The sequence below is a fragment of the Eretmochelys imbricata genome, chromosome 14 (genome assembly GCF_965152235.1).
Source record: "Eretmochelys imbricata isolate rEreImb1 chromosome 14, rEreImb1.hap1, whole genome shotgun sequence".
NCBI lineage: Eukaryota > Metazoa > Chordata > Testudines > Cheloniidae > Eretmochelys > Eretmochelys imbricata.
Window position 1 is genome coordinate 51,914,586 of NC_135585.1, and position 22,833 is coordinate 51,937,418.

A 22,833-nucleotide genomic window follows, 5' to 3' on the forward strand; every position below is an offset into this window, starting at 1 on the left:
AATGTTTTCACAGGGAACTGCCTCTCTCCCCCACCCCCTCATTTTCCAACTAATTCTGGGTCAAATGCTGCCATGGGTCATAGCAGGGAACCCAACTGCCCTGCCCAAGATACATTCCTATGGGGGTGGGACATCTATGGGGAGGAGATCCCCCTGCCTTCCTGCTCTCTGTCTTTCATCCCTCATCTAGACACCATCATTCATCTCTTTCTCCGTCTCTCTCCTCCAAGCCTCTCAATGCCCCCCCCCAGCCCGCTCCCAGACCCCCCACTCCCTGGCTGCTCCTTGTGGGGCATTAGAGTCAACATTAATGGAGAGGGGTGGGGCTAGAGATGGAAGGGGCGGGGCCAATGGAAGGTTCTCAGGATAGGGGCTATGACCCTGACCAGACAGCAGGGAGCCACTGCCTCTTTCCATGGTGCTGCGGATTCCAGGCAGAGAGGAGTGGGATCCCAGTACAGAAAAGGCCAAGCCCCAGTAGGTTGTTTGCATATCCTGGTTATTTAGTGCCATGGGGGTTTTACATTTCCCATCCCGCCGGTTCTGGCCTCTGCACCTGTACGATGGTTTTAACAGCGGCAGGGTGTCGGGCCTTTTAAAGAGAATGAAGTAAACAAACCCGTGAACAGATGGATCTGCAACCGTCCCCCATGATGAGCGAGAGATCTTATTAACCTGAAGCACAAGCACCCACTAACTTCATTAAGCATGTGCTCGCTTGCTTCTTGCTTGCAGCATCATAACGGTTTGATTAAAGCAATTACGGGCAGGATCCTGAGAATGGGATCAGGCAAAAACCCTGGCAGAGTCTTCAAGAGTGGCTTTGAACAGGCACTTGACACAGGATTTGAATTAGAAGATGGTATTGATGGATTTCTTCAGAGCAGGAGTTGAGTGGCATTGTGTGCCAAGGAGCACTTTTTTAGAGGACTGGGATTTTGTGCAGTTTTAGGTTTCTCGCTAACTATTTTGGTCATTTGCAGGTATTTGCTATTTTAATAGATACCTGTATTATCGGATGAAGCCATGATTTATGGGCAAGCATGCCATTAAAAAAAGAATTTCAGGTCAGAAATCAGCTCTTTTTAAAAAAATTAAACGGTGTCACGGACTCACAGGACTCGTGCTTTCTCTCGGCTCTGTACAGTTCCTGGGAGGAACCCCCTACAGTGTGACAGCCCTTCTTGGGGGTCCACTCTCTCTCGGGGGTTAAGCCGTAGGCCCCTCCACCTCCTGGAAGCACACCTCTCTGAGCCTTCAGCATGCCTGTCTCTCACCGTGGGCCCCCTCAAGGAGTCCACTCACTCTGGACACCTGGGGCCTCCCCACCCAGAAGGAATAATGGATGCATAAGGATGCATCCCTGATCTCCAGCCTGCAGTGACTCTCAGCCAGCATAAAACAGGAGGGTTTACTGAGCGTCTGAACACAGCATAGGAAACTCTCAGGGCCTCCATCAGCACAGTTCATCTCGGTCTCTTCTGCATCCTGGTGGCTCTGGCTGCTCTCTCCCCAGTCCAGAAGCCCCCTCCTTCCAGCCGACCATCCTATATCATCTCCCCCAACAGCTCCTCCCCTATCCTTTGTCTTCGGTCCCAGACAAACAGGTTGCCTGGGCCTCCTCTCTTCTGACCTTTGTTCCCCACTGGCTGGAACCAGTGGAGTCAGGCACTGGGGTCCTCTCTCCTTAGCCCTTTGTCCTCCCACTGGCCAGAACTGGCTGACTGCCAAGCTGGGGTGGTCCTCCTGGTCACCAGTCGCTAGGATCTCCCATCTCCAGGCAGTTGTATGGGGTCTCAACTGCTAGGCAAGGTCACACCTGGTCCTCTGTAACAACAACCCCCCCTCTCCCACCACTTTGTTAAGCACACAGGGAAACTGAGACCCACACAGTATTCATGCAAAACTCTTAAGAAAATCCCCCACTTCGTCACACAGATGTGGTGTGTGTGTCTGTGTGTCCCTGATGCTCCATGCTGGAGGGACTGAGACCTGCTCTCTCTCTCTCTCTCTCTGTGTGTGCGTCCACACGTGCACCAACTGCAGTGTTATTATTGTTTATTAATTGTATTGTGGTGTCACCCCATCGGGCCAGGTTGCACACGCACATGATGGAAAGACAGCCCCTGCCCCGAAGAGGTCACCACCCAAGTCTGTGATGCAACAGCCAACCCGGGGGGCTGGGACGGGCAGTGCAAGATGATAGTGAAAAGACGGTGATCAGTCTGATACAGGCAGCTGTCACAACACAGAAGGCACTTGGCTGTTCCCATGGCTCTGCAGGGAGTTGAGGGGGAGGATGGCAGGGTGGAGGGGTAGGAGCGTGAGCTGTGGTGCTGGGGGTTCTGTCTGTGGTCTGCGGACAGAGAGAAGCTACTGTTAGGGCCGCATCCTGCAATTATTTTAATCCTCCTCCTTGGTGGGGGTTTAAGGCCATGTGTTTGTACAGCGCCTGGCACAGGCAAGTCATGGGTTATGAAAGGAAACCCAGGATGCTGCCACAATATATGAAGACTACATTAATTAATATAATGATGAGTGGGAGTCTCGTTCCCAGAGGGAGCCCGGTCACGGAGTGTGGGGGAGTCAGGGCCCTGCACCCACCACTTCCTGGCTTACTTCTCAGCCAGCTAATAAAACAGAAGGTTTATTAGATGATAGGAACACAGTCAAAACAGAGCTTGTAGGTACAGAAAACAGGCCCCCTCAGTCAGGTCCATCTTCGGGGGTAGGGAGGCCAGACCCAAGTTCTGGGCCTCCCCCTGTCTCCCCAGCCAGCTCCAAACTGAAACTCCCTCCAGCAGTCTCACGCCCCGGCTCCTCCTCCAGCCTTTGTCCAGTTTCCTGGGCAGAAGGTATCACCTGGCCCCAACCCCCTCCTGAGCTCTGGGCTGGCCCTCCAGTATGATCCCTCAGTGAAGTCACACCCTTATCTCCCATCACCATCTAGTATTAATGCAGATGGTAAACTAGTAAAACTCCCGTGCAACATTATCAGGATAATACTCCCTATGCTGCCACAGGCCCCTCCTCAGGGAGGGGGACCACACATGGGTGGGATTCAACTCCCAGGCCACCCATAGGGAGACCTGGGGGAAGGATGGAATGAGATCTACAGCAGCAGCCAGTTGAGGCTCCTCTGTCCCCCTCCAATGAAGTCCCGCCCACCATGAGTTAAGCTCCACCCCATGGGCTAAGCCCCTCCCTCCAATGAGGCCCCACCTCTGAGTGGTCCTGCCCCAACTAAGCCCCTCCCCCTTTGGGAGGTAAGCCCCGCCCTCTAATGTGGCCCCTCCCTTTGTGTGTTTTAAGCCCCTCACTCCAATGAGGCTCCACCTCTGAGCGGCCCATGCCCTGCCCCAAATGAGCCCCTCCCCCTTTGGGAGGTAAGACCGCCCGCCGATGTGGCCCCGCCCACTGAGCCAGTTAAGCCCCTCCCACCAATATGTCCCCTCCCCTATTATGGCTAATCTTCGCCCCTGCGTGGATTAAATCCCTCCTCCTAGCTGAGACGCCCCGCGGTGAACACTGTCTCTAATGCGCATGCGTACAAGCCCGCACTTTCCTCCCCTTTTCCGCCTGGGAGGTGTCAGTGCGGACGCGCAAATCTTTTGGATGCCCAGCTTCCTTCGTGCGCATGTGCTGATCTGCACATGCGCAGGCGCCAGCAGGACAGCCAACCGGTTTTGTTTTTTTAATCAGCCCCCCCCTCCGTGCGCATGCGCTATCTGGTCGCTGGACGGTCACCTTCCCGGCGCGAGGACGAACCGCTCTCCTGCCCCGGCGCGTGCGTAGTGCGGAGAGACCGCTGCGTGGGAGGGGCGGCGCGTGCGCATGGCGCCTTTCCGGACGCTCGGGCTTTTCTGTGCGCCTGTGCGCCGCGCCCGTTGGTGGCGGCGGCGCGTGCGCAGTGGTCTCGCCGGCTGAGCGGAGCGAGGGAGCAGCCGGGGCCGCCCCGCGTGTCCGTCATGTACCAGCGGAGCCGAGCCGTGGCCGGGCGCCTGGGCCCCGCCGCCCGCTGCTGGGGGCCGGGCTGCCGCTGGGGCGGGGCCCGGTGGGGACAGGGCGAGTCCCCGCGCTGCGGCTACCGGGCGCGGCAGCAAGTGAGTGACGGGCGGGGCGGGGCCAAAGACAGAGGGGCGGGGCTAGGGACGGCCTGAGGTCAGGGGGCGGGGCTGCGATGCTGGGGTGAGGAGGGGGCACAGGGCAGGGCTGGGGTGGCCTAGGCTGGGGCGACGGAGGGTACATGGGCTGGGGGCTGGGTCTATATAGGACGCATTGGCTGGGCGCTGTGTCTGTGGAGGATGATTGGGCGGAGGGATGCATGGGCTGGGGGCTGGGTCTACGGAGGGTGCGTGGGCTGTGGGATACAGGATGCATAACTGGGAACTGGGAGTGCATAGGCTGGGGAGGGCAGGGGACAGCAGAGTGCAGAAGTTGGGGGCTGGGGGGGGGGTGCCAAGGCTGGGGCCTGGGGGTTTGGAGGAAGCTTGGTCTGGGGGGTTGCATGGGCTTGGAGAGGTGGAGGGTCTGGGGTTTGTGCATGGGCTGAGGGATGCAGAGGTTGAGGACTGCAGCGGACTGCAGAGTGCAGAAGCTGGGACCTGGGTGGGGGGCAGGGTGCAGAGGCTGAGGTTAGTCATTGCATGTGGTGAGGGATGCAGAATGCATGGTTGGGGCCTGGGGGAGCAGAGAACTGCAGACTTTAGGGGATGCAGGGCTGTGGTGGGTGCAGGGGCTGGGACTATAGGGTGATGAGGAGGGGCATAAGACCTGGGGGTTGGGGTGGGGGCCAGAGGAGTGGAGGGGCAGTGGTGGTGACTTTGAGTGTTGAGGATACAAGGGTAAGGTCTGTGGTTTGGCTGCGAATGTGGAAAGCAGGGTTGTGAAATCCATTCCTCTGTAGATTAGAGCTAGAGCTCTAGAGAGAGCTAAAGGTATAAATCTTTTCACTCTTTCCCCCCTGGTTATGTGTCAACCCCACCCCAGGATTTTGGGGAGGGTTTGGGGGTGCACGTGAGATTGTTCAGTAGGGGATCACACTGGAAGAGAGGGAGATTGTCTATCTTGGGGGTAGGGAAAGGGGATGTGGAGCCTTTTCCCTCTTGGAAGCGCTGGATCCAATCTGCCCCCAGGTCGGGGGCACTGGGAGATGGGGTCCTTACAAGGGAAAGGTCCCAACAGAATCTCTGAGTGGTGTCAGTCCCTCTAATCCCTTCTCCCTTCCAGGACCTGGTCTCCTGCTGTGAGAAGGCCCCCCAGGCGCTGGGCCCACCCATGGCCCTGAAGTTCCACTTGACACTGGTGGAGCAGCAGGTGGAAGCTGCCAGGACTTTGCTGTTGCCCCCGCCAGGGGCCGACCTGGTGGGTGGTACTTTCCCGAGTGCATCGGAGCAGAAGCTGAGCCTGCACGAGCTGCTGCAGGGTCTGGAGCAGGGGCTCCCCTGCCGGCCTGCTGCCCTCTCCCCTCTGGAGGGCATGGAGGCCTCTGTCACCACAGTGGATGGGCAGCGGGAGGACGATATCACTGTGCGGGAGGGCACTGGATTGGACAGCGCCTCCCTGGACTCTCTGTACAGCCTGTTTTACGGCAAGCCCTGCTGGATGCCCTGCCAGGCCCTCGCCCCCTTCCAGGCCACTGCTGGCACAGCCAACAGTGCCACCTCTGGCTCACCCGGGAACCATGACCCCAGCATGGAGGAGCACCTGGCTGTCATGTATGAGAAGCTGCAGCATGAGGTACGCCATGGCCTGGATGCCTGTCCCCTGCCTTTCCGGTGGGTGGGCTGCCTGGATCCTCCACCCCTCATTCCCTGTTCTCCCCTGCCTGCGTGCCTGGCTTCTCCGTCCCTCGTTTCCCCTGCCTGCTGCCCGGATGCCTGGGTTTTCTTCCCATCTCTGGTGGACACTTTTCCTGCTAGCATTTGCCAGCCCCAGGCCTGTAGGGCGGCTCCTATTTCTGTTCCTCCTTACACAGCTGAACCTTCCAGCCATCTGGGCTCTCCATAGCAGCACCATGTGACCTGCCGGCTGCTTTGAGGGGTCACACAGCTGCAAGGGTCCTCTGAGCTCAGCCTGAATGAGGAACTGGCAGGAGCCTTGCACTCCAGGCTAGGGAGACCCCTTCCCTCCTGGGGGCAAAGGGAATCCATTGTTGGGGCAGAGAGGGCATTCCTGGCAGGGCAACCCCTCCCCATTCAGCACCCCCTGCCAATCTGCTTCAGCCCTGCACGTCAACATGTGCCCTTTAGGGGGCAGAGGAGAGCGCACATCAGTCCCTGGCCTGTCTGCTGAGGCTGCTAGAGGGGGTCGGCTAGGGCGGCTTTCCTATACACAGGCCCCATGTGCCACTGTGGGATCTTAACTCTGTCAGAGCAGCCCCTGAACCAGCCAGTAGGGGGCATCCTGCCAGGGTAGGAGTATGGCATGATCACTTGTATTACAGTAACACCTAGAAGGCCCACCTGATCAGGGCCCCGGCGCACCGGGCACTGCACAGACACACAGGGAGAGACAGGCCCTGCCCCAGGTGAGATCAGGGCCCCGTTGTGCTAGGCGCTGCACAGAGGCACAGGCCCTGCTCTGAAGAGCTCACACTGTACATAGACAAAGGGAGGATTATTCTCCCCATGGTCCGGGGAACCGATGCCCAGAGATTCGTGTCTTGCCCAACAGCACAATGAGTCAGTGGTTGAGCTGGGACTTGAACCTGGCTCTCCTAGCTCCCCGACTGGTGCCTTCCCGTGGCCCACCTTCACTCTCCCCCTCGTCCTCCCGCAGCTGCCGAATTTCTTCCTGAAGGTACCTGACTACGGGATCTACTCCCAGGACGTGGAGTTTGTCAACGAGATCCTGCACTTGAGAACTCGGTCAGTGCCAAGTTGGGGGTGGGCAGTGGACCAAGCCTCTCGTCTTGGGGGTTGGGTGGTAGGTGGGATCAGCCCATTTTTCCCATGGGGGGGGAGTGGAGGTTAGGGGCTGTGCTACTACCCTTGCTGTGGGGGAGTGGTGGGACCGTCCCACTTTCCCTTGGGAGGGAGGATTGACTCAGTTCCTCCCACGGAGGAAGGATGTTGGGGTGGCAGGGAGATGAGACTATGGCCCTCTGAGAAGGGTTAGGCCTGTCCCACTCTTGTCCTGGGGGCGGATGGGACCGGCCCATTCTTCCCACGGGCTGGGAGGGCTTGGACTGGCCCATGCTTCACTTGGCCCAGGGGTGGGTGCCACATTGGGATCCCCTCAATCCGGAGGCCCCAGCCTTAGCCTGACGGCTCTCCCCCTCCCCCCCGACCAGGGGCCGAGCCATGTACCAGCTGGCACTGACCCTGTGCCGCCTCGTGGCCTGGAACTACTTCGCCAACATGCGCCTGGAGGTGCTGAAGCTGACGCAGCACCCCGAGAACTGGAGCATCCAGGCCCGCTGGCGCATCACGGGGCTCCCCTTCCACGTCCTCATGCTGCGCTTCTACAAGAGGGACAAGAGAGAGCTGTACAGGTGAAAGCCCGGCTTGGGACCCTGCCCCCAGCCTCCCTCAGTGGGTGTGGTGGGCATGGCTTGGCTGGGGGGGCTGTTGTACAGTGTGCCCTGCTCCTCTCTGTTCTCATGAGCTGTGCAGCCACTCCTGGGAACTGCCCTTTCTCCTTCCCTGCTGGGCTTTGCAGGGCCATGACCTCCCTGAGCCAGGGCTAGGGCCAGTTTAACCTCAGCACAAAGCAATGCCCCTGCTGACCTCAGAGATGGGGGAACTTCCCAACCCCAAGGACTGCTCCCCTGGCTAATGAGGTCTTCCCCGGCTGCTCCCAGTGTGGGGGGGGTATTCTCTCTGCCTCCCAGAGCCACTGCCTCTGAGCTGCTTGAAGCCCTAGGATTTGGTATTCCCCTGGACTAAGTCCCAGCATCCTCCTCCTCCCCCCCATCCCCATGGCCCTTAGAGCAGAGGTTCTCAAACCGGAGGGCAGGCCCTTTTGGGGGGGGAGTTATAGGTGGGGAAAAAGGCCTTACTGCACATGTTTTACCCACAGCAGTGAGTAACTAGCAAAGCTGATTCAGTGGTTCTCAAGTTGTGGCCCACTTGCGGCTCACGTGACATCCTTAGGGCCATAGGGGTAGTACTGGATGCGGCCCACACTGGTAAATAGGTTGAGAACCGCTGCTCCAGACATATCAGGCCCTCAGCTGGCACTGTGCATTGTGACAGATTTCTGTTCAGCTTGCAGAGCGTTCTACAAAGTCGCTGCCATCTGTATGTTAACTCGTTTGCTATGAAGTGGCATGCACGTTTAATTGTCAGCATGGGCCACAATCGCAAGTTTGCATTTGCTCTTATTACAATGGATCGTTGGCTCATTTGTGCAACAGATACAAAAACCTCAAGTGACAAGGCGTGATCACAAAAGTTTTGAGAACAGCTGCCTTAGAGATGCAGTGCCCCCCACCCAACCAGGCCCAGAACCTCCCCCGTAAGCCTTGCACTAGAGCTGACTGTCCTTTATTATACTTCACTTCCAGGACCTATGACGCCTATTCCACTTTCTTCTTGGACTCCAGAGGGCTGATCCGCTGTCACCGGATAGACAAGGTGAGTGCCGGGGCAGGTGGCTTTGCTGTCTCTGGGAGCAGAGCCAGGGCACTACTGCGCAGGGTCCTGGCAGATGACCCACAAAAACAGCTGCCCCAGCGTTTAATGCCTGCCCGTCTCCCCTCCATGCAGCTGATGCCATCCCAGCCGCCTGTGGCCAAGGTGAAGAAGCTGCTGGTGGCCGCCCTGGTTGGCTTGGGCCTGTTGGAGCACAGACCTTCCCTGCAGCTGCTCTTATCTGCCCTGGCTGGCAAACAGCAGGGGGGCACCAGCGGGCTACAGGGACAGCTGAGCCAGCCCCAGAGGAAGCCAGGCTCAGCCTGGATGTTGTGACTCTTGTGAGCTGATGTTGCCTCGAGGCACAAAGCCCAGCCCACTGCATGGTCTGTGCCCTGCTCCCTCCCTGCCAAGCACTGTAAAGAACCACTTGTAACTTAAACTGTACATAATAAAGCCCTGTGGAGAGATGGCTGGGCTGGGGCCAGCTGGGGGGCGTCTAGGCCTGGAGAGAGCAGGTGCTGTGGAGTCATAGGGAAGCTGTGGGACACCAGCATCTCGGTGGTGAATGGGGGAGCAGGAATTCAACACATAGGGAGGGCTTATGGCTGAGGAAGCACCTGGGGGTGAGAATGGGGCCTGTTTAATCCCAATACAAAGCAATGCTCCCTGCTGACCCCAGAGACAAGGCAACTTCCTTGCCCCTAGGGCTACCCCTCCCCTGGTGGGATCTCCCTTGCTCCCAGCCATACATGGATGGGAGAAAAGGGTTGACTGCTGAGAGCACATGGCAACCCCCTGCTGGGTGCCTCTTACAGTAGCCCCAACACAGCTGTAAACTCCTTGACCCCACTCCCCTCAGGGCCCAGGAGTCCTGATTCCCACCCCCCACTGGGAAATTACAAACAAGCTCAAACCTCTGCAGAGAGCAACCCCCCCCGCCAACGATAGAGCCTGGGGGGCTGACAACAGCTGCCCTCAGGTGAATTCCAGGGCCATGGGGAGAGAGAACCCACCAGTGGGGCAACGAGGCAGCAGGAAACTCACTCAAGCAAGCACAGGGCTCAGCTGTCACTTGTGAGGGGCAGCCTGGGTAGGGTGTCCATTAAAAGCTGGAAGTCCTCTTGCCCTTAAACTTACACCTGCACCAGGGAGCCAGATGATCTCCCAAGGGTGGCCCAGCTCTGAGCCTGAGGAGGGGAGACGACCAGGTCTGGCTTAATTAAAAAATCGTTTTGTTTCTGCTGCCCTCCTTGAGCAGAAAATGCTATACAGCTGTACAGAGTCCATAGAAAGGGGATAGCTTCCCCCCAAATAACCCAGTCCTGGGGGGCCAGCTTTGGCCTCCAGGGCCTCTAGCCCAGCTCCTCCCGCGTCTTGCCCATTTTCTTGGGCAGCTTCTTAGCGGAGGCATCCTCCAACTCCTTCGCCTTATAGTAATGAGGGGCCACCTCCAGCAGCCATGTGCTGTCAATCTCTATGACCTGCAGGAGGGAGACAAGGGGTCAGCAAGTGCCCCCTTTGGTGCAGTGCCCCCTAGTGGACGAGGGTACAACCAGAGGGAGCTGGGCAGTAGTCCAAAATGCCAGGACTAGCCCTTTAAATAAATCTGAGACTTCATTAGCGTAAAAGGAGGTGGAGCTTTTAGCCCAACTCTGCCCTCAGCAGGAAGTGGAAGGGGCTAACGCTGATCAGAGGTCCCACAGCAGGGGCTACCCCTCTTCAGTGTGTCCCTCCCCAGAGGACAGAACAGGAAGGGGACCCTCTGGTGGCTGGAGGGTACGGTGCAGCAATACTAAGTACAGGGCTGGCTTCCCCAGCCATCGTGTATGGCCCCAGCTGGAGTAAGCTCTACCCAAGCCCTGCTGCCCATGGTCTCTCCTTGGCACCATCATACCAGGGCTATAAGCCCCTCCCCTCTAGGTCCAGGCTGGGGGCGTGGGGAAGCATCCCACAATGTTTTGGGCTACCCCACTCCAGGCTCCTGCCCCGGAGACGGGAGGCCCAGCATGTCCCACTGCGGCCGGCAGGTGTACCTGTCTCATGAACTCTTTGGTGGTGAAGACCAGCTCGTGGTAGATTAGCCAGCGGGGCTGCTCCTCGAAGAGGCAGCTGTTGGGGTGGACGAAGACCGTCTGCTGGTGCTTGACCGTCTTGTAGCCGGTGCGGGTCAGGCGGGCCGTGTGGTAGAAGAAGCCAGCGGTGATGGCCTGGGAAGGAGAGCAGGGAGGGTCAGCGAGGGTCAGGGAAGGTGAGGGTGGGGCAGGGAAGGTGAGGGTGGGGGCTACCTTGCGGATGGGAACATAGTCTCCCTCGCTGGAGGTGAGGTCCACCTCGATGCGCTCCATCAGCCCCTCCAGCTGCTCCCGCACGTCCCGCGCCCGCCTCATGGAGCGGAACTGGATGAAGTTCTCGTAGCACCACTGCATGGAGAAAGCGCTCTCCACCCACTGGGGGTGGGGTGGGGGTCAGAGGCAGCTGTGAGCCTGGGCTCCCTGCAGGGTGTACCCCGCTGGCTAGGGCAGCTCAGAGACCCTGTACCGTAACCCAGTCCCCAGGACACGGACTGGATTGGATCCAGTGCCCCCACAGGGAGAGGGGGCCCATATCACATTCCCCTCCAGCCTGGGGCTGGATTGGAGCCAGCACACCCAGTGAATGGGTGGAGGAGGAGAAGGCCCTGTGTCGCATTCCCTACCCCTGTGCCAGCCAGTCCCCTGGACCACAAGGGGAGCCAGTGCCCCCTACGGGGGAGGGGGGAAGACCCATTCCCCATCCCCGGGCCAGCCAGTCTCCCACCCTGGGGCTGGATTGGAGTTGGTACCACCTAGGGGGAAACGGGTCTGTCCCCCAGTCCCCCCACCCGCAGAGGGGAAGGCCCCGTGTCCATTCCCTGCCCCCTCACCTGGGTGTAGACGTTAAGCAACACCAGGTGGTCCCCGCCAGGCAGGAAGAAGTTCATGCGGGCGTTGTCAGCATGCACCACCTTGTCCTTGGGCCGGTAGAAGATGGAGTTGTTGACAGACAGCATGGCCGCGATGGAGAGGATCTGCTCTGAGCACTTGTACCTACAGAGCCCCGTGGGGGAGGCAGCGTTAGAGAGCAGGGTGGCCCTACCCCCAGAGAGCTGACCAGAATGGGGCTTGGGAAACGTGGCCCTTCAGGGTCCTAAGGCAGCTGGTGAGCCTGGGGCAGGCTGCGGCCCAGCACCTGAGCCTGGGTTGAGGTGAGTGAGGAGCTGGGGATGGGGGACACTAGAGATTTTGGAGAAGAGGAAAGGGGGACTCACTGCTCCGAGGCCAGGATCATCTTGGACAGCATGGGGTCCACGGGCAGCTCTGCCATCTTCCGGCCCAGCTGGGAGAGAGACGGCCATTAGAGACTGGTTCCCCCACCCGCTATCCCATCTGCTGGCCACCCTGGATCAGACCCAGGGACCCATCTAGCTCTGCCTTTCTCTCCCCAAGACAGCCAAGACGTCCCCATGCTGCGGCTCACTGGTCAGCATTATCCCAGAGGGATGGGTGTGTGTGATTATTCCTTCCTGACCCCCAGGCATGAGGCTCAGATCCTGCCCTGGAGCATGGGGGTGTCTTAGGTCCCAACATGCAAAGGTGCCCCAGCCGCGGGAGGATCCCCCCACCCCCCCTTACCTTGGTGAGCTCCCCGAGGTGGTTGAGCGCGCCCAGGGCATACAGCTGCTCCAGAGCCAGCACCAGGGTCTCATGGGGTGGCGGGTCCATGAAGTCAAAGTGGATGAGGTCATTGATGCCTGTGGGAGGAGAGGGGGCAGGCAGGTGGGCTGGATTTAAATCAGCAAGCAGGAAACCTCAATTGAAATCACCGCTCTGCCTCTTGTTTTGCATTGGTACTTTGTAGTTATTTGCCTAAAGCCAGGCTGATCCTCACTGGTTGAGAACTGTTAGAACATACCGGTTTGCATCCCCAGGTGGCCCTCACAGTAAGGGGGCGCTTCTTTTTGCAAGCCAGGACACACTAGATTGATACACCTTTATCTAAGCAATTAGAAGCTTCACTTCCATTAGGATTCTTCATTTTTACATTATTTATGATGTTAGAAAATGGCAAAGGACGCATCTCCAGTTGATGAACTGTTTACCTGTGATGTGTGTCAAGCAGCATTTTGGGATGGAAATTGGAATTGAATTTTGGTATAAAAACCAGCATTGTAAAGCTGTCTGAAATGTGCTGGAGCCGTAAGAAATAAATGTTTATTTAAATGTTATTTGCACTTAGAACTAACCGCTTTGTTAACTAAAAGGAAGTACTGTGTTAGTGAATTGAACTGATTGTTTCCGGTGCCCGTAGGCATCACGACTTTAGAACTAATAGATCTCATCCTCACACACCTGGATTTTAATCCATGGATGGGAAGAGGAAAACACCACCTCACCCAGAGGCCACCAAACTGTGGGGCATGCCCCGCTAGGGGGATGTGAAGGAACATTGGCCGGGTGCAGCGGGGCCCAGGCTAGCCCCCACAGGGCATGGGGAGGGAGCACCACCCAGCCCCTCCCCTCCCCCAGCTCTTCTCTGGTCCCACCTCCAGCTGTGTCTCTGGCCTCATTCCTAGCCTCAGCACAGCTCTGCTCCTGGCACCGGGCCAGGCTGCCAGCTCCCACTGCAGCCCGGCTACGGCTCAGCTCTGCTCCTGCCCCCAACCTCAGCCTTGGCCCGTCTGCAGCCCCACTCCTAGCCCCAGCCCCCTTTTCCCTGTCCGCGTCCCAGCTCCTTGGGGGATTGGGGGGTGCACGACCCGCAAAAGTTTGGGGTCTGCTGACCTAAATATTTGACTTGGAACGGCCTAGTCATTAGACTGAATCCCATGAACAAGGTGAAATGACGACAATATTCTCTCTGCCCCTGCAAAAGATGCTAGAGCCGGCTTAGCACGTCAGCGCTCTCAGGTGCTCAGTCAGAGACGGCCACGAATGCAGCGGTATAACTGCTTTTAAAAATTCAGCCAGTGTGCGCTGCTTGGCTGTTAACATAATTTACGCTCAGCAAAGCAGCAGATAAGATGAAGCTGAGGCCTTAACCCAGGCTGTCAACCCTGCAGATTTAATGTTAAATAGGTGATTTCTGAAAATCAACCAGCATTTCATTTAAATGAAATGGAACAGATTCAAACAAAAACAAACATGATTTTTATCCTTCTTGGGGCAAGCTCCACCCCTCTGGGACCTACTCACCCCTGGCAGGCCCCACCTCCCTGGGACCTTCCCGCCCCCCCCCCAACAGGTCCTCTCCTTACCCAGACTCTTAAGCAGCAGCACCACGTTGCCCAGGTTGGTCCTCTGGATCTCAGGCACCGTGGTCTCCTCCATCTCGTTCTTGTAGGCCCAGGCAGTGTAGAGGCGGAAGCATTTCCCGGCAGCCACGCGCCCGGCCCGCCCAGCTCGCTGGTTGGCGGAGGCCTGGGGAGGGGGAGACAGGTGTGAGATGAGAGCATGTGCGGGAAGATTCAGGACCCTCTGACCCCATGTGAAACCCTGTAACCTGGGGCTCAGCCAGGCCCTATCATCATAACATGGGAAATGGGGAGGAGAGAGGGATGGCCTGTATCTGGAGCAGGTGTTGGGGCTGTGGAGAAGTCCCCATACCCGGGAGCAGGGCATGACTATCAAGGACTCCAGGCTGGGGTTGGCGCTGTACCCCGAGGGGAGCGGTTAGCAGGACAGGGGGGTCCCATACCCGGAAGCAGGGTGTGACTATCAGGGACTCCAGGCTGGGGTTGGCGCTGTACCCCAAGGGGGATGGTTAGCGGGGCGGGGGGGTCCCATACCCGGGAGCAGGGCGTGACGATCAGGGACTCCAGGCTGGGGCGGGCGCTGTACCCCAAGGGGGATGGTTAGCGGGGCAGGGGGGTCCCATACCCGGGAGCAGGGCATGACGATCAGGGACTCCAGGCTGGGGTTGGCGCTGTACCCCGAGGGGGGCGGTTAGCAGGACGGGGGGGTCCCATACCCGGGAGCAGGGCGTGACGATCAGGGACTCCATGCCGGTGCGGGCATTGTAGCTCTTTTGTTTGCAGAACCCTGGGTCGATGACGTAGATGATCCCGTCAATAGTCAACGAGGTCTCTGCGATGTTAGTTGCCACGACGACCTTTGAGGGGTGGGGAGACACCTCATCAGCTGGGGCGGGTGGGAGAAGGGGTCAGGCAGGCCAGGCCTGCAGGAGACACCCTAGGGTCCCCCCGTGCAGCGGGCTGGACAGGCTGGGCCCCTGGGCCTGTCAGTCAGTCACAGCTGCTGAGCAGCGATTGTGGGGGAGGAGTGTATGCACCCAAGCACCGCCCCCTCCAGAACTCCTCCTCTTTATAGTCCTGCCCTTTCAAAAACTCCTCCCTAAACTACTAAGCTCCTCCCTTGCTGCCCCAACCCTTCCCCTCCCCAGCCACCAACCCCTGAAGCCACATCTCCAGAGCTGTAAGCCCCACCCACTCAGCCATCTACCCCATGTAGCCATGCCCACGAAGCACTAAGCCCCTCCTATAAACCCAGCTTCCCTTGAAGTCACGCCCCCAAAGAGCTAAATCCCATCCCCTAAGCAATCTACCCACGAAACCACACCCCCAGGCCTCTAAGCTCCTCCCACAAGCTCATCTGCTCCGAAAGCCATGCTCCCAGACCACTAAATCAGCTACTCCTGAAGCCATGCCCCAGAGCTCATAGCCCCTCCCTATAGGCCACGCCCAAGCCCATCTGTCCCCCTGAAGCCCTGCCCCAGGGGTGTAAGCACCTCCCCTGCATCCCTACACTCCCAAGCCCCAACCCTAGAGCTCCAAGCCCCCCCCCCACCTCACCTTCCGGGCCCCGGGCGGGGTGGGCTCGAAGATCTTGGCCTGCATGTCGGAGGGCAGGTTGGCGTAGATGGGCAGCACCAGCAGCTCGGAGATCTTGGACCCCAGGCGGCGGCAGCGTTCCTGCAGCATCTCGCAGCAGGCCTCGATCTCCTCCTGCGGGGGGCGGAGCCAAAGTTGGGGGTTCAGACACTGCAGGGGTCGGGCCAGGCCCTGTACGGGGGCGGGGTGAGGCACTTACCTGGCCGGTGAGGAAGACCAGGATGTCACCGGGGGCCTGGGTGACATGGATCTGCAGCACCGACACCACGCAGGCCTCCAGGTAATCAGCCTCGGGGGCCTAGAGAGGGGTCAGACTGGGGTCAGAGCTCAGCTCCTGCCACTTCCTGCCCCACGGCGTGACTGGAGCCTTCCTCACTCCACTCCCTCAACATTTGGACACTGCTCCCCAGGCCCCACCCTCCAGCCGGCACCTGGAGCCCTCCTCTCTGGGTCTGATTGGCCCCCTGGCTGCCTGCCTGCCTGCCTCATGTATGCCCCACATCCAGATCTCTCCGTACCGCCCCCTGCAGACCATGCCGCCATGCTCCTGACCCACCTCCTCCTGGCCATGCTGCCCCCTCCTAGCCACACCTTCCACCCCCAGCATCCCCTTAACAGTCCCCCCCATGCCTTCCCTTGGGTCACACCTCCCCTCCTCCTCCTCCCAAAAAAATACTCTCCCACACCACCCCTCCTCCCAGCCTCACCTCCAGGGTCCCACTCCCCATCGCCCTCTCCTGGCCACGCCTCCCCGCTAGGTCATGCTTCCCCTCCCCACAATACTCCCCCCAACCTTCCCGCTCCTGGCCACAATCTTCTCTATTCTTCCCCAGAACCCCTCCACCCACAACGATCCCGCCAAAACACCCCCATTCCTTAGGGCCTTCGCACGGCCAGCGATCGCGCCATGCTGCCCCCGAGGGGTCCCCCCCATCCTCCCCCACACCCAGACCTTGGTGTAGAAGATGTCCACGGGGAAACGGCGCCCGGGGATGCGGAAGATGGGCGCGTCGTCGAAGAAGGTGGAGAAGCGCTCGGTGTCCAGGGTGGCGCTGGCGATCAGCACCTTGAGCGCCGGGCGGAACCGTGCGATGTCCTTGATCAGGCCGAACAGGATGTCGGTGTGGAGGGTACGCTCGTGGGCCTCGTCTATGATGATCACGCTGCGGGAGAAGGAGAGGGGGGTGTGAGTGCGTGAGAAACGGCCCTGCTCCCTGTAGCACAGCGCCCCCTAGCGCCGCACTGCAGCCAGTACTGACTGCCGGAGGAGAGCGTCCCAGCCCTGCCCCCCGTCGCCCCCCAGCAAGGCTCACCTGTAGCTGGAGAGGTCGGGCTCAGTCAGGAACTCCCGCAGCAGCATGCCATCCGTCATGTACTTGAGCAGCGTGCGCTCCGACGTGCAGTCCTCAAAGCGGATGCTGTAGCCCACCTGCCAGGCGGGAGGGATTAGCCCGAGCTACCGCAAAACCACTGGCCAACACCAACGCAGGGTGGCTGGCACCTGTCGGCCAGTGAGAGCGCTCCATGGTCCCGCTCGGGGCACTGTTTTACAGTGAGCTTCTTCTGCCTGCAGTCAGCTCCAAGGGAGGCCCGGCTTTGACCGCATGGAGAACCGAAGAGAAACAAGGAGACCGCCCGCATCTTGGGGGTGTGTGTGCATGCATGTGTGGGGCTCCCTGCTGGTCTGGTGTGGGAGGGGTCAGAGCAATGGACTCAGTTAATTGTAGTCGCAAGGAAAGGGACAAGGGCCTTTCCCCTCCATGGGGCATCAGCTCCCAGCTGGTCCAAGGGCACGGGGACTGGCTGGCTCAGGGGAGTGAGAAATGGGACACAGGACCTTTCGCCTCTAGGGGCACTGGCTCTGATCCAGCCCCAGGGCAAGGGGACTGGCTGGCTGGCCAAGGTTGTGGGGAAAAGGACATGGGGCCTGTCCTCTCTAAGGGGGCTGCCTCCGGCTCAGGCAGGCGGGGAAGGGGATAACGAACCCACCAGTCACATACCTCGTTACCAAGCTTAACTCCCATTTCCTGGGACACTCTGGCCGCGACGCTCATGGCCGCCACTCGTCTGGGTTGAGTGCAGCCAATCTTCATCCCCTTCTCCGTATAGCCCTGACAAAGGAAACGAGAAGGTCCAGGGACTGGATGGAAATTCCCTGGGAGCAGCTGCCGCAGCAGAAATGCAGCTGCTTCTGGGGTGGGGCAGACGGATAACAGCCTCACCGTCACGCTGCACAGGGATTGCTCACCTGGTGTGGAGATGCAGCCACCTCTGGGGAGGGGTGCAGCTGGGGTCAGCACTGACTGTGAGGGGAGAACATCCCCTGCTGAACCTCCCATCCCCCTCCCTGTGGCACAGCGCCACCTAGTGCCTCCCCACTGCACTGCGGTCAGCACTGATCATGGGAAAACAGCGCCCCCTACTGAACCTCCCAGCCTGCTCCCTGCAGCACAGCGCCCCCTAGCACTGGGGTTAGCACTAACTAGGAGAGGAGAGCTCCCCCCCACTCCCAGCTCCCGTCCTGCCACACGGTTACCTCCTCGTACAGATACTGGGGGATCTGTGTGGTCTTTCCGGAGCCCGTCTCCCCCTCGATGATGAGGATCTGGTGCTCGGCGATGGCCGCCAGCAGGTCCTGGCGGTAGGGGTAGACGGGCAGGCTGCGCCGCACCTCCTGCATGGACAGCTTCCGCCGCGCCGCCTCCGACAGCTCCGACTTCTCCTCCTGAGCAAGGGGCCGGGACACCGTCAGCTCAGTCATCCGTCCCTCCACCCGGGCTGGGGGACAGCTGCTGGATCTCCAGATGGGAGACAAACCCATAGAGTTCTCGGTCCTCCCGGTGCCAGAGAGGACCAGGAGACACCCTCTTGGGGGCAGAAGGGAGCTAAGCACCGTGCCATGTTCAGCTCTCAGCCTCCCTTGTTCAGACAGTGGGTGGAGGGAAGGGGTTTGGGATGGGGATGCCTGCCCTGCTGCGGGGCTGGGCTGAGACCTGGTGACTTGTTACATCTAGATGGGAATGATCCTTCTATGCCTCACCCCCAAGCCAGCCAATCCCCCCAGCTGGGGCTGGATTGGAGGGGACGCCCCCTAGATGGGAAGGGCCCCATGTCCCATTCCAAGGCCCCCAGCGTGGGGCTGGATCAGAGCCAGCAACCCCTAGAGGGGAAATGCCCCGTGTCCAATTCCCCCCCCCCCGAGCCAGCCAGTCCCCTGCCCTAGGGCTGGATCAGAGTTGGCGCCCCCTATAGGGGAAGGCCCAGCCCCCATCTCTCACCTTGCCCTGGGCCGTGCCCTGCATGTGCACAGCGCTGACGAAGTGGATCATCTCGTCCTCCTCCAGCACAAACTCGTAGTCCTTGCAGGGGTGGCGCTGGCCGGCGTCACGGGCCCCGAAGCGCAGGGCAGCCGCCCCGATGTGATCCTCCTCCCAGCGCCGCTGCTCGTCCCGCGGTGTGGCGCGCTCGTCTGCCACCGGCTCCTCGTAGCGGTCGGGGATCTTCTGCCGGGGGAGGGGTGGGCGGGAGAGGCAGGGGTTGAGTCATGGCACAGGGGACAACTGCGGGGGCAGGGCCAGGGAGAGCCCATCTCTGGGGAAAGTCTGACATCCGTGCGTGGTCTGGGGGTCAGCATTCAAGGGTCACCCCGAGACTGGAGCAGGGCAGACGGCAGGGCAGGAGGGGTCACAGCCCAAGCTGCAGGGGGTCCAGATTTGAATCCCCACCACAATCCTTCCCCTTGCAACAGCCTGAAACTGGCCCTTCCTTGGGGAACCCCCCCCCACCAGTTCAGTACAACCAGCCCCAAGGGGGAGATGTTTCCCACCCTAGCATGATGCTGGCCCAGCCAGCCATGCTGCTAAGGCCAACCCTCCCTCCTCCCAACAAGGGGACCACCCCAGAGAATGCCCACAGGGCACGGACCCCTCACCCTGCCAGGTCCTAACCCCCTTCCTTCACCCCCAGGGGACGTTCTCAAGTGGGTCGCGCTCCCATGTCCTGCTGCAGGGGCTGCCATGCGCCCGCTATCCCCCTCCTTCCATCTCCCCAGCCTCTGGGCAAGGACACCTGCCCCTCTCCCTCCCTCCTCCGCCATCTTTCTACGGGGCTACCCCCTGCAGATCACATGCCTCACTGGCCCCTATGCAGGGTACTACCAGGAAGACCCCTCTCTGGTAGCATGGCCAACCACCCCCAACCACCAATTCCCCAGCCCCATGACAGGTACTTTGCTGCTGCTCCCCTCACCCCAAGATGGGCACCTTGTGCTGGCTCCCCCCCACACTAGGTACCTTGCCACAGCTCCCCCAGAGTGCTCCCCTGCCATGCTCTCCCTCAGAGAGTGCCCCCCGCGTTGGGTACCTTCCCACAGCTCCTCCTCACTCCCCGCAGTGGGTACCTTGCCGCGGCTTTCCTCAGGCATGTAGTAGCGGCTGCTCTTCTCCAGCTTCTCCTGCTCGCCTGCCCGCTTGTAGTCCTTGGCCAGGTCGCGCACCCGCCGTTTGTACTCCAGCTCTCGCCGCTCGGCCGCCGTCAGCTCCAGCTCCGAGAACAGGTGCTCCTCATCCACAATCTCCGCCTCCAGGTCCTCCAGCTTGTCCCGCTCCCGCTTGGCCAGGTACTCCCAGCGCGACTTCTTCCGCAGCTCTGGGATCTGGGGGCGATGGAGAGGGGCTAAGGGCACCAGCTGGGAAGCCAGCACCCCTGGGTTCCAGCCCCAGCTCTGGGAAGGGACTGGGGTCTAATGGGTAAAGCAGGGGGGGCTGGAAGCCAGGGCTCCTGGGTTCTATCCCCAGCTCTGGGAGAAGATGAGGGTCAAGTGGGTCAGAGCAGGGTGGCTGGGAGCCAGGACTCTCAGGTTCTATCCCCAGCAGGGAGTAAGGGCCTGGATACTGGGCCAGATGGGCCCCACTGATCTGATCTGGCTGGCGTGGCAAGTACAGAGGAATGCTGAGCTAGATGAGTCTGTACAGCTCCTCAGTGGTTTGAGCATTGGCCTGCTAAACCCAGGGTTGTGAGTTCAATCCTTAAGGGGGCCATTTAGGGATCTGTGGCAAAAAATTGGGGATTGGTCCTGCTTTGAGCAGGGGGTTAGACTAGATGACCTCCTGAGGTCCCTTCTAACCCTGATATTCTATGATTCTATGATTGAGACGAGACAGAGATACAGTAGGAGAAATACAAAGCCCCTCACCATGGTTTTCTTGTCCTCTTCCGCCATCTTCAGTCGCTTCTGCGCCTCTTCGTAGGCCTGCGCCCAGCATCAGGAGTGGGGAGAGACACTGATCAGGTTGTGTGGACAGTCTTTCCCCTCCCCCACAGCTGGCCCCTCTCTGGAGCAGGCCAGGCTACAGACAGACTCCCTAGCGGGAAGGGCCCAGGAATTTCCAGGAGGGGCTCCCCAGCTTGCTGATAAACTTGGAATCTTCTCCTCCTCCCCACAAATCCCTGCCCTCCGGCTCTGCTCCCTCCAGCGCTTGTGGGGTTCACCATCACCCCTTCAGGGAAGAAATCTAGCCGTCAGAGCACAACACGGGAGAGGCAGGTGGCATCGGGGACTCAGGAAAGGATCCTAGCAATGGGGGGGGGGGGTGTGAAATCCTGGGATAGGATCCTGGAAGTGGGTGGGGTGGGTCAGAAGTGGGATCCTAAGACTGTGGCAATGCAGGGGGAGCTTCAGAGCAGAGAGGAATCCCGGCAGCGGGTGGGGACGCATCCTGGCAGAGGGAGGTAGGGGGCTAGAGAGGGATCCCAGTTGTAGGACACATGGGGTGGGCTCAGGAAGGGACCCAGCTGCAGGGGAGGGGTGGGGGACAGATGCTGGCCGCAGAGACAGGCTCTGACCTTCTTGTCCGAACGCTCCAGGATGTTCCTGGTCTTCTCCTTGTCCTTGCGCTTGACCCGTTCGGCGAAGGCGTCGCGCTCCTCCAGGTCCTGCAGACGCTCTCGTTCACTGCGGTCCCATTCGTCCTCTGAGTCCTTCCCCTCCAGGGATGGCTCCCTGCATCCGGGGAAGGGTAAGACACCACAGTCAGGGCATTAGCCAGCTCCAGGGCCCCCCACCGCAGGGGACTGTCCCCCCGCTCCACCCCCTGGGATCCCCTGTGGAGGCTACACTCACGGCTCCCGCTCTGCTTCGTTCTCCTCCTCCGACGCCTCCTCCTGCTTCCGGCGTAGGTGTTTGCGTCGCTTCTTGTGCTTCCTCTGCTCGGGCCGGCGCTTGGAGCCCGGGGCAGCCCCCCCATCCCCCTCCTCCTCCTCGCTGTCCTCCAGCAGCTGGTACGAGCGGTTCTTCTGCTGCATGGCCAGGGCCTCTCGCTCGGCCACCCGGGCCGGACGCTCCTGGGGGGCCGAACGTGGGATCTGAGAGTGAGAGGAGAGATGGGGATTAGAAACACTGAACAGTCAGAGCACCCTCTCCGGCCCTGAGCCTTCTCCATAAGCTCCTCCCTTTAGGGCACAGGTCCCGCCCCTGCAACTAGCTCCTCCCCCTTCACAAAGGCTCCTCCCACTTTCACCCCTTCCCTGCTAATCCTTCCCCTTCCCACATGGTCCCCACTCCAGTAACCCCTCCTTACATCCTCCTCTTCCTCCCTCCACCTCCACACAGAGGCCTCACTCCTACAGCTAACCCCACCCCATCTTTCCACAAGCTCCATCCACTCCTCCATAGGCCCCACACACTAAACTCACAGGACGCTCCCCTTGGCTTCTCCCCCATCCCCTCTGCTCCTGCTCCCTTTGTTCACAGGCCCTTTGCCTGCAGCCCCACTAACCCCACTCCCTCCCCTAGGCAGCCTCCATGTGTCCCTCCTCTCCCCACTACCTTTAGCCCCTCGCCTGAGGCCCCCTTCCCGGCCCTTCCCCCTCCAGTTTGGCCCCATCCCCTCAGCCCCACTGGCCCCGCCCCCTCCAAGTTTGGCTCCCCCCCCCCATTGTGGACCCTCCCCACTCAGCCCCACTGGCTCCTGCCCTCCAGTTTGGCCCCTGTCGCTCAACCCCTCCCCAATCAGTGTGTCCCCCCCCCCCTCAGCCCCATTAGCCCCGCCCCCTCCATTGTGGTCCCTCCCCCTCGGTTCACCAGCCCCGCCCACTCCGGTTGGACCCGCCCCCTCCTCCCCCCCAGCCCCGCCCACCTGTTCCCACAGGCGCTGGGCGAAGGCGCGCACGGCCGGCTCGCTCACGCGCAGGGTCTCGGTCTCCTCCAGGCGGTTCAGCAGCTCGTCGGGGCTGCGGCTGCGCCGGGCCAGGCCGAGCAGGAACCCGACCACGTGCCGCTCGCTCAGCCCCAGCAGCGCGTGCAGCTCCCCCGACACCCAGCGCTCCAGCCCCGCCATCCTCCTCCTCCGCCTGCCTACCCAGCCGGGCCGCCGTACCCCCCGCCGGCCG

General features: G+C 60.4%; 2 protein-coding genes across 6 annotated transcripts; one reads left to right on the forward strand and one right to left on the reverse strand.

The window, feature by feature from the left end:
• Positions 1-3,798: 3,798 nt before the first annotated feature.
• Positions 3,799-8,912, forward strand: C14H6orf136 (chromosome 14 C6orf136 homolog). Of its 4 annotated transcripts, XM_077833544.1 has the most exons (6): positions 3,799-4,103; positions 5,230-5,739; positions 6,781-6,869; positions 7,295-7,495; positions 8,510-8,579; positions 8,712-8,912. In XM_077833544.1, exons 1-6 carry the CDS (start codon positions 3,969-3,971, stop codon positions 8,910-8,912), a joined length of 1,206 nt encoding a protein of 401 aa, XP_077689670.1. In that variant the 5' UTR covers positions 3,799-3,968. The 4 variants fall into 4 exon arrangements, with proteins under 4 accessions (XP_077689670.1, XP_077689669.1, XP_077689673.1 ...); XM_077833543.1 differs by having other exon boundaries at positions 3,805-4,103; positions 8,510-8,912; XM_077833547.1 differs by lacking the exon at positions 3,799-4,103 and adding an exon at positions 4,180-4,188 and having other exon boundaries at positions 8,510-8,912.
• On the reverse strand, positions 8,243-22,833 carry DHX16 (DEAH-box helicase 16). 2 transcript variants are annotated; one of them, XM_077833463.1, is made up of 20 exons: positions 22,581-22,833; positions 21,566-21,807; positions 21,289-21,445; positions 20,639-20,695; positions 19,844-20,098; positions 18,723-18,947; positions 17,981-18,169; positions 17,445-17,555; positions 16,758-16,873; positions 16,397-16,607; positions 15,644-15,742; positions 15,406-15,558; positions 14,565-14,705; positions 13,852-14,014; positions 12,230-12,348; positions 11,866-11,933; positions 11,482-11,644; positions 10,865-11,026; positions 10,613-10,786; positions 8,243-10,060 (listed from the first exon to the last, which is right to left on the reverse strand). In XM_077833463.1, exons 1-20 carry the CDS (start codon positions 22,779-22,781, stop codon positions 9,932-9,934), a joined length of 3,135 nt encoding a protein of 1,044 aa, XP_077689589.1. In that variant the 5' UTR covers positions 22,782-22,833; the 3' UTR covers positions 8,243-9,931. The 2 variants fall into 2 exon arrangements, with proteins under 2 accessions (XP_077689589.1, XP_077689590.1); XM_077833464.1 differs by lacking the exons at positions 17,981-18,169; positions 18,723-18,947; positions 19,844-20,098; ... (2 more) ...; positions 21,566-21,807; positions 22,581-22,833 and having other exon boundaries at positions 16,758-16,862; positions 17,445-17,551.